Consider the following 11,639-nt stretch of genomic DNA (forward strand, 5'->3'; position numbering starts at 1 on the left):
ATGGTGGCCTCATTTGATGATAAAACTTAAAAAATTTCAAAATTTGGTAACTTATATTCATATACACATACTAAAATTTGCTTTAATATCTTAACGTTTTGGAACACATGCTCAAAGAGTATTTCGTACGATGTCGGCAGTAAATCTCTTGGTTTAATTTTTAAACGTTAATTAAACACTTACAATGGATAATACTGTATAAAAATGTTATAGACAAAAGTTAACTGCTTAATATTAGCTACTCTCTGTTGAAATTATACGGAATATTTCTTTGAACATTTGTTACAAAAATTACTCACCTTCTCGTATGAATAATTATATTAAATGTATGTAAATTAGGTCATTTGGTCGGCGCTTAAAGTGCAATAAAGTTTACACATGTGTACTATAATTTTTCAAACAAGATAATCAAGGAAAATATTCTTTTGTTTATAATTTTTTAAATATTTCGAGCTCATGTATTTTCGAAATAATTCCTGTCTACTATGTGGTTATGTTTTTAATTCATCAAATTAAAATAACCAAATGAATTGTACAAGCTAGTCAGGCGATGAAATAAAGTTTAATTTTATCTTTAACACTTGCTTTAATTGTTTTTACTTATTTATTTTATACAAAATCGTTAGGGTATACTGTGGCTTCTTGAACGTTTGCTATACATAGCCTTTTTGATATTAGCTTTAGGATATGCGTTTTGTAATGCTTCCATATCCACATTCGGGAACCGTTTGAGAATAACCTGTGCTTGATTAGTTTGACGACTGAAAAAATATTTGATTAATTAAATAACGTAGCGAATACAAGGAAAATTAGAAGAATTCATTTTTTTCAACATTTTGAAAACTTTTTTTGAGTTTCGAAACAATCACCTAGATATCTCATAACTACGAAGAACATATTTAAAGTCAATTTTATAGTCAAGTTATACGTTAAAATGGAATTTATTTATTTATTTTCGGATAAAATTATTTGAAGAAATTTTTTTTATAGGCTCTTCGTAGGATCGAGATAAATAGTGTCATAGAAAGATTATAACTAACAGTTAATATTCTAAAAGTATAATAATTTTAAATAATTACGTGACTTCTTTCCGTTTTTCCAAAAACAATTTCTCACGATATAAACGTCTGAATTTAGCTACTGCATAGCCACCATATGAAAATATATGTTTTTCTCTCCATGATTTGTTCATGAAAGCAGGTATAATATGTTCAAGAAATTTATAACGATATCTTAAACCTGCAAAAAATGAGTAAATTTAAATTGCGAAAAAAAAAAATTTGATTATCTAACTCATAAATATTTCTCTTACCTAGTTGATTGTCCACGTAACGTGATGGTCGTTCACCATGATCACCAGTTTCGAGTTCATGATACGCTATATTTCTTTCCCGAACAACTTCTTCTAGATTAGACATACTTTCTTCGACTTTATCTCTCCGTTCTGGATTAGGAAAATATTCATATGCTTGGTTACATGCATGTTCCATAGTTAGAAGCATGTTTTTTTCTTTCAAAAGGATATACCTGTTGCAATTTTTAGAATATTAATAATCTCATAAAAATTAATCGAAAAAAGAGCTTTGAGACAAAAAATAAACTTTCTGACTACTTAATATTTATGAGTATCGTTTAATTGAAAGAAAATATCATGGTACAATTGGAAAAAATTAACTTTTTTTTTAAATATAATTACAGATTTATGACTAGTTTATTACGAATATTTTGAATTAATTTTAAACTAAGAAAAAGAAATGGTGATTTCATAAGTAAATGGTTGTCGATAAAAATAAGTAAACGATAAATCAAAGGGAGCCAACAATTGTTCTTGACTAATCATTTTAAATATCCTATAATCATTCGAGCCGATTAATTTGCTTTGAAGACATCGTATAACCAAAACAATTTATGTACAGATACAGGTGATAAAGTCAGACTTTTTGAAATTAATAATTTACGGAGTAGAAAAATATAAGCTTAAAGTATTATTATTTTAATGCAGATAGTCTAAAAATTCGATGCTCCGTAATCAAAGTTTACATTTTAATTCATATTAAGGTATTTTATTTTGAAAATCTGTTATTAAGTGGCTAAGAAAATATACAGTACTCTTCTGATTTTCAATCCGTATACGAAGAAAAAAATATTTCTATTACGAAAAATTTTTTGACACAAGAGCTTATATTTTCTTGACAATAATCGATGGCATATTTTTCTGTTTGAAGAATTGATTAAATGAATAAAAATATATTTAATTTAATTTAAATAAATCTGATTTCTTCATCTATTACATATAACTACAACAGATATTGATTTTCTGTTGTCAAAAAATTAATAAATTAAGTGATTAATTTCAAAAAATTCTTGAGTCAATAAATCCGTGTCTCAACATTTTTTATTTTCCCTAGAGAGAAGAAATTAGAAAAACTAAGAGTTAAAATGATAATGTAAAAATTTAGTGTTTGTATTGAATCTTATAAGAGAAGTAAATTAAACAAACTTTACCATAACTTATGAAGATCTTCATTACTCTTGAGCCTTAATTCATCCTTATTCCATGAACGACCTACTCTAACACGATCTTGACCCCAATTTTTTTCATCATCAAAAAATTCCATTAAATCATTTCGTTTTGCAGTAGTGTGAAATGCAGCAGTAACACTTTTCACACATGATCTATATAAAAATAACATACATTAATAGTAAATTCACAGTATATTTTATAAAAATTATTAACCTTATCCAACTTGTAGCTAATTAGAAAATGTCAATTATACGTGTTAATGAATAATAAATTTTTACCTGTGTGAAATGTTTAATAATGTATTTTTTGTATACGGACTGGCAAAAAATGAGAATGTATTAATTAATTTTTTGATATTTTGAACAGTCGGTGAAATTCTCATGATGTTTTTAAACGTCGCCATTTTTAAAAATAAACACTAATATAAGTGTTGTTATGTCGCAATAACTATAATGCTTTAGGTTGCATCTGGCAGGTGACACTACTTGTCAGATAAAACAGAATTTGAATATGTTAATTAGTTACATTTATAATTTAAATTTATATTTATATTTTATATAGATTTAGAATTTCTATTTGATTTAATATTTGATTTAATTGCTGAGTTTGGTCGTTGAGTGCACACGTGTCTTCGAAAGAGAAACTTTAATCTCAAGAAAATAATACAAAGGAATATAGTATTAGGTTCTGAAAAACCATAAAATCTTCGAGTAAATACAGAACATGTCCTTGCCACATTGACAACTTCAAGTCCTTAAAAGAAAAGCCATAAAAGACACGTGTGGAAAGTCAACGGTCTCTTGCTCTCTAAAAAACAAGGCACTTCAACTGAATTTAACAACAAATAAATAAATAATAATTTATTTATCCACTTTATTTTAAGTAACTAAATAACATAAATAATGAGTATTTAGACGCTACAACATGTGTATATATGTATGGATTTAATGTCACAATGGTTTTAGACAAATTTAATTACATATTAGAATAATTGAATAGTAAATGGTATTAAATTGAATTTAGAAATGATTAGCAAATATTTAAGTAAAATCCGCATCTGATATAATTTATTGAGCAGATAATACTTTAAAAGCCTTTTAAAATTATAACACGTTAATTGATTCTAATGAATATATGTTAATTAAATTATAAATAATAGATAAGGATAATCATTGTTAACAACGATCTGATATTATGTTATCATTACTGTCTGTACCTCGACCAGGTTTTCTGTGGTTTCCCTAGGTCGCTGTGCTGAATTTAAAGCCAGGTAAATACAGGTACATGAATATGTAAGCCGGCCGCAGCCGCAAATAATAAGTGTTATATAAAAGTAAGTATATATAAGTACATGTAAGATAGTATATTACGCACTATGTATAAGGGTAGTTCTAGCAATAGTATAAGTGTATACGTGTAACCACAGTGGGGGAAAGTGAAGCTGAGGAGTCAGAGTTGAGACTTTGTGACTTCACTTCTCCCCGAGAGCTGTAACTATTCACTCCATCTCTCCGATTTCTAAATAAACATCAACATAAAGTTCAATTGAACTCTTATCATTTAAAAATCATACCTTACCATACAATCTCAATCAGTAATTCTTTAGTATATTTCAAATTAAATTATAAAATAAAATCCTGCGTGACAATAAACAACCCACTTGTCCACGAGGTGTCATCATCAGCGAATCTAGTAACCTCGCAGGACATAACAGTGATTTGAACTACAACAAAACACGTATTACATTCCTTCGTGCCGATTACACGGCATCCCTATGAGAGAAGCTGTTGTGTATTAGCCCCAAAGTCGTCCTACTTACGTGCCCTCTGCTGGAGTTTTGCTATAGTTCATCTCCCCTCTTGCTCTTCTCCTCCCGTGATCACCGAAAGCGCGGGCTTGCCCGCGTCTCTCGTCATAGCAGCTCTCATCCAGTAAGCATTTCACCGGGATGCCGTGTATCGGCTACGGAATATAATACGTGTTTTGTTGTAGTTCAAAACACTTATATTACATTCCTCCGTGCCGATTACACGGCATCCCTATGAGAGACCTGTTTGTTTTCTGCTGGTGATCACCTCAATGCTATGTGATGCTGAAATTAACTTAATTATAGTTACTTATTTCTAGCTAATGGTCTAGGCTTTAAGGAAGAGCCAGGGAATTCGTTGTGTGCTATTTTATTAGAGTCTTACTCTATAATAAGGTTATAATGTTTTATTAGTATATATCCTTTTAGGTTAATGTTTCCTAAATCTAAGTTATGAATTGATAACAAAAATAAATAAAGTTAAGTTTCAGTACCCGAGATCAGTTCCGCCTTGCACTCTCTCTCTCTCTCTCTACTCGCCTAGGTAGGTCTGAAATTGCTCGCCAGTGAGATCGCTGGTGTTTCTTCCTTCCTGGTAACCTGCCTGCAGTAGTGTCTTGCGAATGTCTCCGAACACTTCCAGTTGCCTCTGTCTAATATCTCCTGCACCGGCATATCATCGATCCACCCTCTGGATGCAACTGCAGCTCGGATGCTACCTGGTGACGCATCGATGCCTGCGTCCTCTAACACCGAGCGAATCCAGCCCGATATTACAGTCTGCGAGGCCGCCTTGACTGGCCCCACTAATGTTATGAAAAGTTCGTCCAGGTTACTACCCTCACGTCTTCTTTCTGATAGCTTTATCCAGGCTCTGGTCCACGTTACTGGACAAATCCTTATGTTACTATTCTTGGATAGCCTCCAACCAGATTGCCTGAAGCTCGCCCTGTCCGTCTTCGACCCGAAGGCGGGCCACAGGGTGATTTCTTCTCCCAGGTTAGTCAAGTGCTCCTTCGAGATTCTTAATAGAGTCAAATCATGGATGCGGCGACCTGAAGCCAATAATAATATGGTCGCTGTTCTTCGTGCTACCTCAAACAATGTTAACTCTGGAATTTCGACGGTTAACCACTTGAACAGGACTCCGGTGTCCCATACTGACTCCTTTACCTCCCTAGGTCTAGCAATGGAGATGGCTTTCAAAACCTGTCGAATCAGGAAATCTGATGAGAGGTCCGTGCTCTGCCCTCCTGAGCAAAATGTCGCAATTGCCGATTTGTGTACTAGGATCGTACTGTAAGCTAGACCCTCCTCTAAATGGAGACCTGCAAGAAATCTCGCTAGGTCCGGCCCTCTCGGAGAACCCGGGTCTAAGTTGTTCTTCTGGCACCAGGTGATCCATCTGTTGAGTGGTGCTCTGTATGTCGACAGTGTTGAAGTTCTCCAGCTCGATCTAATCAAGTCTCTTTCCTGGGGCTTCCAATCCTTGGTAGCTGATCTCCACACCCAATTTTCCACACCTGCAGAGTAAGCTGCTCCACCTGTGGAGGTGGGTTGCCCGTTGTCAGGTCTATCAGTACCCTCTCTAGATTCTTGATCGTTATAGGCGCTTCTACGCTCCTGCTGGCTAGGTTCGATAGCCAGAAAGTCCTCTCCCACCTGGGAGCTACTAGTAGGAAGTGGCCCTGGCACTTGTTCAGGTGCGCTAGTACCCGTGGAATTAAGCTGGGTGGAGGAAACAGCCAAGCGAGGTTGAAATCCCATACCTGACTAAAGGCATCTGTAAATTCTGTCGATCGATCTCTGCAGTCTAGCGACACATAAGTTTTGACCACTGCGGACTCGGCCGAGGCGAATAGATCTATTTCTGGTGTTCCCCATTGTCTGAAGATCTCCTCGGTAGCCTCTGGTAAGAGATGTCACTCGGGTAATGCCCTTTTTCTCGAGAGTCGGTCCGCGGTGCCGTTGTATCTTCCTGGAAGGTAATATGCTGACAGCATTATCTGGAGCTCGTCGACCAGGGTGAGAAGCTGGTACGTGAGGCTGTATAGCTCCACTGACCTGGTTCCCCCCTCCTTTCGGATATAGGAAACCACCGTGCGATTGTCCGACTGCAGGAGGATATGGGCTCCTCTCAGGCATTGACCCTGCTGTGCCAGCGCCTGGTATACCGCTAGCATCTCCTTCTTGTTGGAGTGCCACTTTCTCTGGGACTTTGACCAATGTCCCGACATCAGTACTGCGTTCAACTGGGCTCCCCAGTCCAAGTCGGATGCATCTGTAACCAGAAAATGTGTCACCTCGCTCTTGTGGAGCGGAGATGTTAGGCTCGCAGCCTTCGCCCACCAAGCGAGTTCGTCCTGGATCTGGGAGCTTATCTGCCGTCTCTCGCGAGGTCGGCTTTGATTGAATCTCGTCAAGAATCGTTGAAGGTAGCGGCAATGGAGCTGTCCTCTCGGAACAACGAAGCTCGCAAAGTTTAAGTGTCCCAGGAGGCACCGGGCCTCCTTTAAGGTACAACTTTGAGCTCTTTCTATGTCCGTCATCACCTTTATAATCTTTGCGATCTTCTTTTCTGACAGACTCATCTCTTTCCTCTCGACATTCCATCTTATACCGAGAAACTTTAAGTCCTGGCAAGGCTTTAAGATGCTCTTGCTCCGGTTTATCTGCCAACCCAGGGCTTCCAGCAGCTCTATCATCATGGATACCTGGGCAACCAACTCGTTCTTGTTCTGGCATGCTACTAGAAAGTCGTCTAGGTAGACCAGAACTCTCAGGCCTCGTGAACGAAGGGTTTCTGCTACCCAGTTCGTTACGGTTGAGAAGGCTTGAGGCGCAGCTGAGAGGCCAAAGGGCAAGCTCGTCATCTGCCAAAGTTCTCCTCTGAAGAGCAGGCGTAAGAAGCACCTGTGAGAACTCGCCACTCGGATGTGGAAACACGCCTGAGACATGTCGACTCGGATTAGCCAGTCTCCGGGCTGTATAAAATCTGGTACTTTTGCGTGCGAAATTAGATGAAACTCTCTTGTCTCTACATACCTGTTCAGGCTTCTCAAATCGAAGATCGGCCGCCAGCCGCCGTCGCTCTTCTTTACCAGAAACATCTTTGAGACAAAGCTTGGTCCTGGTTCCGAAACTTTTTCTAAGACGCCCTGACTCGCCAGGGTCTCGATCTGCTCCGCCATTTGTGTTGAGCACTCTGTCTTGTATTGTGGCTCTCGCCAATTGGTCGATAGAGGCGGTTTCCCTATAAATGGGATGTGGAAATCTTAGATTAAATCTAGAATTACCTGTGGAGCTCCTAGACTTCTCCATACTGCGACGAATCTGGTCAGCTGACCTCCTGTGAACTGGGGCGCTGCCATATAGTCATTTCTCGAATTTTTTTCGAAATGACCCGGAATGTCTAGGTTTTGCTGAGTCCTTCTTTGGAAATCTGGGCTTGAACGAAGTCTTCTGTTGGTCCGGCTTATTTCCAGAGACCTGGGAAGGTCTTGGCTGGTAGTCGGTGCGAAAATTATCGCGCTTGGAAGTTCTGCTTGAACTTGCATTACCGTGCCTGCTACTGCTGTGCGAAGGCTCCTTTAGCCATGTCTGGGCACCACCTAAAGAAGTAATTAATGTTGACAGGTTCTCCTTGCCAAAGAGGTGTTCCGAGCTAGGCGGAATTCTGCGTAAGGCTCCCTGCACCTGCCTATTAGGTGCCTCTGTTAATATCCTCTCACGTCTTGCCTCGATGCATGAAGCTCTTTTGCCGCAAATGATCTGCAACATCTTCTGGGAATTCTTAAACATCTCGGATTCTGGCCCGAAATTCAAGGAAAACATGCTTAATAATAATTCTGGACTCACTCCTCCCTCAATCGAGCGAGCCCATTCTACAATACCCTGCAGTGTGTTTTGTAAAATGCTGTTCTGTGTTAAAACCGCATTCGACAGGCCTGCCAGGACCCGCTCCGTTGAGAGCACTGGATCTTTAGCCTTATCCAAGTAACAGAGCTCCTCGTTCACCTTTAATTCTGAAAATCCTGGAGACGCTAAGAATTCTTTTAAAGTATTAGAATACCTGATTTCCTTTCAATCTGGAAGACCAAATCTCTGAAGATCGCACAGAGTTTTCAGGCTCTCGGGGTCCGCCTGTTGCACCAGTTTCTTCGCATCGACCTCGGTCCTGCATTGTCCTAAGTTCAGGACGCCTGTCTGTGGCACTGTCGCAGGCATGCTCACGACTGGAGGCTCAGATGGGTTTTGTTTCTGCAACAAAAGATCGGAAAGTAACTCTACCTTCTCATGTAGCGCCCTTATCTCTCTGGTTGTGTCCGAGAAACGACGACGCTTGCGAGGAAGAAGAGGAGGAAGAGAAAATGCTCTTGAATGCTCTGAGTCACTACTGACACTATTGTCTTCCTCTCGATGTCGTTTCAGCGTATGACCGCCATTACTGCCGCCGTTCTCTAGCTGTTCCTCTGTATTATCCGACATACTGCTTCTCTAGGTATCTGTCACGTTAATAATATTCCGTAGCAATTGCTACCTACTTTAATCTTCTTTTTATTTAATTTATGCCGAGTTATGATTAAAGTTCGGTTCAACCTATTTGGTTTATTCTTAATAACAAATATGGACGACCTTCGTGGCCGAAAATACTCAACGCTATGACGGGAGACGCGGGCAAGCCCGCGCTTGTACGTGATCAGTGTGGCCAGATCGTGCGATTTTTTTACCCCCACTTTGTACCGCTTTCAATGTAGTCAGATGAGAGTGTCCTACAAAGTGGGGGTAAGAAAAGAGCACGATCTGGCCACACTGTACGTGATCACGGGAGGAGAAGAGCAAGAGAGGAGATGAACTACAGCAAAACTCCAGCAGAGGGCACGTAAGTAGGACGACTTTGGGGCCAATACACAACAGCTTCTCTCATAGGGATGCCGTGTAATTGGCACGGAGGAATGTAATGAAAAACTCATGAGGCTGATGATTCAAAGTATGACACCTGGTGTTAGAAATCTAAGTATGAATCAAAGGGTAATAAATTTAAATTATTGGCGGGAAGTTTGAATTTTTTAGATTTTAAGATTCGAGTTGAAACTCATGAAACAATTATTTTGCAAGATTAAGAAAAATTGAGATAATTGAGATAATAGTAGTAAAATGATAGACAAAATATGTAGTTAAAAATATATATTAATTTTAATTATACCTAAAATTAGACTTAGTAAAAAAAATTAATTTTTGTTTTTTTTCGAATGTGAGATTCACTGATAAGATTAAAATGTTATATCAATTGTTTTGTTCGAAAAGATTATATAGTTTACTGTATCATAATAAAAGATCATAGTATGCGATATAATATGTTTTGAGTGTATTCATCAAATATTGTTGATAGTAATTTTTTTTAAAGGACATGAAAACATTTCTAATTTTCAATACAGTAATATTTTTAACATTCCATAATTCTTATAATATTATGATATAACTGATAGCTTAAATTTTGCTTGCTTTGATTGTTTTAAACACTATCATCAACAACAAAAACGAACCATTTTTTCCTCAATTTTATATCGTGTCAACGGGTGACCAGAAAAATTTCAAAACACCACGAAGGAATAATCTTAGTGAAGAATAATCGAATGAGCCTGAGGATTAAGGTGGGGCAAAAAAGCCGACTTTTTTGGAGTTTCCTATTAAAATATTTTAATGTATCTCGCATTAAGGATAGGCCTTAGAAAATGCTTTTTTTTAATGAAACTAAAATTAGCCATGACATTAAAGTTAGCAGTCATTAGAAAATTTTTAAATTTTATTTAAGAAAAAAAATTAGTTCCAAAAAATGATTTTTAAAAAATTGGATTTTTAATTTTTTTAAATTTCTAAATGTCAATTTTTTTTGCCATAATTTATTTGTTAAAAAAAAATTCTAAAAATTATTAAATATCTGTTACATTTATTTTCATAAATTAGCCGATAGCGAAATATTTATATATTTTTTTTTTTATTAATTAAATTAGCAATAAAAAAATATTTTTAAAAAATTGCACGTATAGTTTTTCAAATTTTTTACATGTGAGATTTTTTCTTTTAACTTTTTTGTAATAATCTTGTTAATAAAAAAAATTTTTAAAAAGTTTAGATGTCAGTTAACTTAATTTTCATTTTTTTTTAATATTTTGTTTATCTGATTACATTTTGTAGAAATTTCTAAATAAAATTTTATAACGCTTCCAAAAAAGTTACTTGTATATTCTTTTTTTTGAAACTTCATTTTATTTAATATTAATTAGAATATTCTAAAATTTATTTGAGACATAAGAAAAACAAAATTTCTGAAATTACATTTACTCTGACCTACTCTTAAAAAAGCTTTCTATAAATTCAACTCGCGAGTAAGTATAACTTTCAGAGATCATTCAATATTCTTAAAAATTTTTTTAACTGTTGCACTTTTTTTTCTTTTAATCTTGATCCTAATTATTTTATCGTTTTCTCCGAAATAAATTATATGTAATCTGAAAAGAATGTGTTTCTGGAGTTTTCTATATTGCTTTTTTTTATTTATAAGCAAACTTAACTATAAAAATGATTCATTTACGTTTTATTTATACATAATTTATTTTCATAAAAATTGCTCAAAAAGTATAGAGTATAAATACAATACTTGTAAAACAAATCAATTACCTTTATTCATTCTCCTTAATCAATAACATTTTCAAGTGCGTTTTTGGAAAAGATTAGTCCATGGTTACACGACAAAGTATTGCTTACGAGTATTATTAACATATGCATAGAAACATAATTAGAAAGGCACCATTGATGTGAGATAAATTCAAAATTAAGTAAAAGTTATGTTATTTATGTTCTATATACACACGGTGAAAACTATATTATAGAATATCTAATCCACAAGACACAATACGAGTTATTCTTAATATTTATGATTTATAACATACACAGTATATTAATTAAAGCATTAAAATCAAATTTGAAATGTAGTTAAAAATTTTGCAATTAAAAATAATTTTAAACAATTGATTTAAATAGGATATTATATAGATTTACACTTTCAATGGATTCAATCATTTTTAATTATTTTTCTTAACAAGGGTCAATTTTCATTCTCAAAATTTAAAAACAGTTTATACCATGCAAAAGGTCTACACGTAATTCGGCCCCCCAGATTATTTGTCAGCAAATATAAATAACACTTTACTCAAATTTTTTTCAAATTATTACAAAATTTATGGACTTTTATATCTTTTTCTTTTGAATAATATCAATTGTGCATGATGAACATTGAAAATTTGT

General features: G+C 35.4%; 3 protein-coding genes across 7 annotated transcripts; all 3 read right to left on the reverse strand.

The window, feature by feature from the left end:
* Positions 1 to 543: 543 nt before the first annotated feature.
* Mrpl47 (mitochondrial ribosomal protein L47) lies at positions 544 to 2,958 on the reverse strand. Its single transcript, XM_074253523.1, has 5 exons — positions 2,803 to 2,958; positions 2,506 to 2,676; positions 1,313 to 1,527; positions 1,080 to 1,239; positions 544 to 761 (listed from the first exon to the last, which is right to left on the reverse strand). Exons 1-5 carry the CDS (start codon positions 2,925 to 2,927, stop codon positions 623 to 625), a joined length of 810 nt encoding a protein of 269 aa, XP_074109624.1. The 5' UTR covers positions 2,928 to 2,958; the 3' UTR covers positions 544 to 622.
* LOC141534266 (uncharacterized) lies at positions 2,742 to 6,242 on the reverse strand. Of its 4 annotated transcripts, none has more exons than XM_074253522.1 (5): positions 4,826 to 6,242; positions 4,344 to 4,616; positions 4,103 to 4,247; positions 3,899 to 4,042; positions 2,742 to 2,802 (listed from the first exon to the last, which is right to left on the reverse strand). In XM_074253522.1, exon 1 carries the CDS (start codon positions 6,096 to 6,098, stop codon positions 4,872 to 4,874), a length of 1,227 nt encoding a protein of 408 aa, XP_074109623.1. In that variant the 5' UTR covers positions 6,099 to 6,242; the 3' UTR covers positions 2,742 to 2,802; positions 3,899 to 4,042; positions 4,103 to 4,247; positions 4,344 to 4,616; positions 4,826 to 4,871. The 4 variants fall into 4 exon arrangements, with proteins under 4 accessions (XP_074109623.1, XP_074109622.1, XP_074109619.1 ...); XM_074253521.1 differs by lacking the exon at positions 2,742 to 2,802 and adding an exon at positions 2,966 to 3,778; XM_074253518.1 differs by lacking the exon at positions 2,742 to 2,802 and having other exon boundaries at positions 2,966 to 4,042.
* LOC141534265 (uncharacterized) lies at positions 6,132 to 7,894 on the reverse strand. 2 transcript variants are annotated; one of them, XM_074253516.1, is made up of 2 exons: positions 7,678 to 7,894; positions 6,132 to 7,584 (listed from the first exon to the last, which is right to left on the reverse strand). In XM_074253516.1, exons 1-2 carry the CDS (start codon positions 7,886 to 7,888, stop codon positions 6,254 to 6,256), a joined length of 1,542 nt encoding a protein of 513 aa, XP_074109617.1. In that variant the 5' UTR covers positions 7,889 to 7,894; the 3' UTR covers positions 6,132 to 6,253. The 2 variants fall into 2 exon arrangements, with proteins under 2 accessions (XP_074109617.1, XP_074109618.1); XM_074253517.1 differs by having other exon boundaries at positions 6,132 to 7,279; positions 7,377 to 7,818.
* Between the last annotated feature and the right edge of the window lie 3,745 nt (positions 7,895 to 11,639).

This window comes from Cotesia typhae, unplaced genomic scaffold (assembly GCF_013202065.1).
Source record: "Cotesia typhae breed Kobodo isofemale line unplaced genomic scaffold, CoteBio_Ctyphae scaffold_13, whole genome shotgun sequence".
NCBI lineage: Eukaryota > Metazoa > Arthropoda > Insecta > Hymenoptera > Braconidae > Cotesia > Cotesia typhae.